The sequence below is a fragment of the Nematolebias whitei genome, chromosome 9 (genome assembly GCF_014905685.2).
Source record: "Nematolebias whitei isolate Nwh7 chromosome 9, NemWhi1, whole genome shotgun sequence".
NCBI lineage: Eukaryota > Metazoa > Chordata > Actinopteri > Cyprinodontiformes > Rivulidae > Nematolebias > Nematolebias whitei.
Genome location: NC_056506.1, coordinates 4,905,000 through 4,906,272, shown reverse-complemented (window position 1 = coordinate 4,906,272; position 1,273 = coordinate 4,905,000). Strand labels below are relative to the sequence as shown.

The 1,273-nt window shown below is 51.5% G+C and overlaps 1 protein-coding gene across 1 annotated transcript in view; it reads left to right on the top strand.

Annotated features, from left to right (window-relative positions):
* Positions 1–448: 448 nt before the first annotated feature.
* fam110b (family with sequence similarity 110 member B) overlaps positions 449–1,273 on the top strand; it is an 88,670-nt gene continuing 87,845 nt past the window's right edge. The window contains exon 1 of the mRNA XM_037682059.1: positions 449–530. Within this exon, the coding sequence (XP_037537987.1) occupies positions 519–530 (12 nt within the window). The 5' untranslated portion in view covers positions 449–518. The remainder of the gene's footprint in view (positions 531–1,273) is intronic.

Genomic DNA, 1,273 nt, shown 5'->3' with positions numbered 1-1,273 from the left:
TCTATCACAGGGACACATAGAGACAATTGGGACAAAAAAACCATTCACTCTCTCACCTAGGGACAATTTAGAGTTACCAGTCAGTCTAACATGCATGTTGTTGGTCTGTTGGAGGAAACTGGAGTACCCAGAGAAAACCCACGCATGCACGGGGAGAACATACAAACTCCACCCAGGAAGACTCCTGGACCGGGGTTTGAACCGGCAGCCTTCTTGCTGAGAGGCAGCAGCTCTACCATGCGCCACTGTGCTGCCCCTGAAAATGTTATTTAAAATTTAAATTTACTTTTGTAAACACACAGCTGTTTATTTATTTATCTCTATAAAAACACTAGAAAACACTAAAATAATTTGGGTTTTTAATAATTTGAGTTTTTCACTGAATCCAGTGTGAGTTTTATTGTGAAAATCTAGGCGGAAGCTGGGTTCCGGTTCGGCCTGCAGTTAGCGGGTTAGCGGGATGCTGTCAGGATCAAACGCGCACGGAGACAATCTCAGCTGCATCGTTTTCTCTCCCGATGGATAAACAGGTAAGAGTCTGACCCAGTTCAGAGTGATGCTAGCCCCCGAACTGACACCGTCCGCTCCGGTCCGGTCCGCTCCGGTCCGGTCCGGTTCGGTCCGGTCAGTGCTTTGTCCGGACTCCGGCATTGTTCTGTCAGACAGCCGAGTCAGGAAACCCGGTTCGGGCAGGATTTGTGGGCTGACAGGCCAGCGGTTCGGGTTCTGTGTGATTCTGGGCCGAACCGCTGGCTCGGTGGGGTTTGGTATGGCAGTGCACGCGCGGCACACGCTCGCGCACCGGGTAGTCAGCTGAGCCAGCTCCTGCCAACTTGACGCTTTAACAATGGCTCGTAAACACGACTGGGCCGGGATTAGCGATGATCCGGATCTGCTGGTTCTGGTGGGATCATTCTGGGTCCGGCACTGGGCCTCCGGTCTCAAACCGTGAAGTGGTTCTTGTGACGGGAGACAAACGAAGCCATCGGAACATTTGTTCAGAACCGGAAGGACTTCTCTCATCCATGCTATTTGTTTAAATCGCTCACTGAACGCGTCATTTGTTTTCATCTCTAAGGTCACTGAACGCATCATTGACGTGCTCTGGTTAATTCGCTCTTTGCTGCAGGTTTCTGTCATTTACCAACTTCTCCCGCAGTTACCTTCACACGTGGTGGTGACCTCCATCACCGCCCAGAACACGGGTCATGGTCCGGGTCATGGTTTGCAGGAGCTTAGACCATACCGCCCAGAACACGGGTCATGGTCCGGG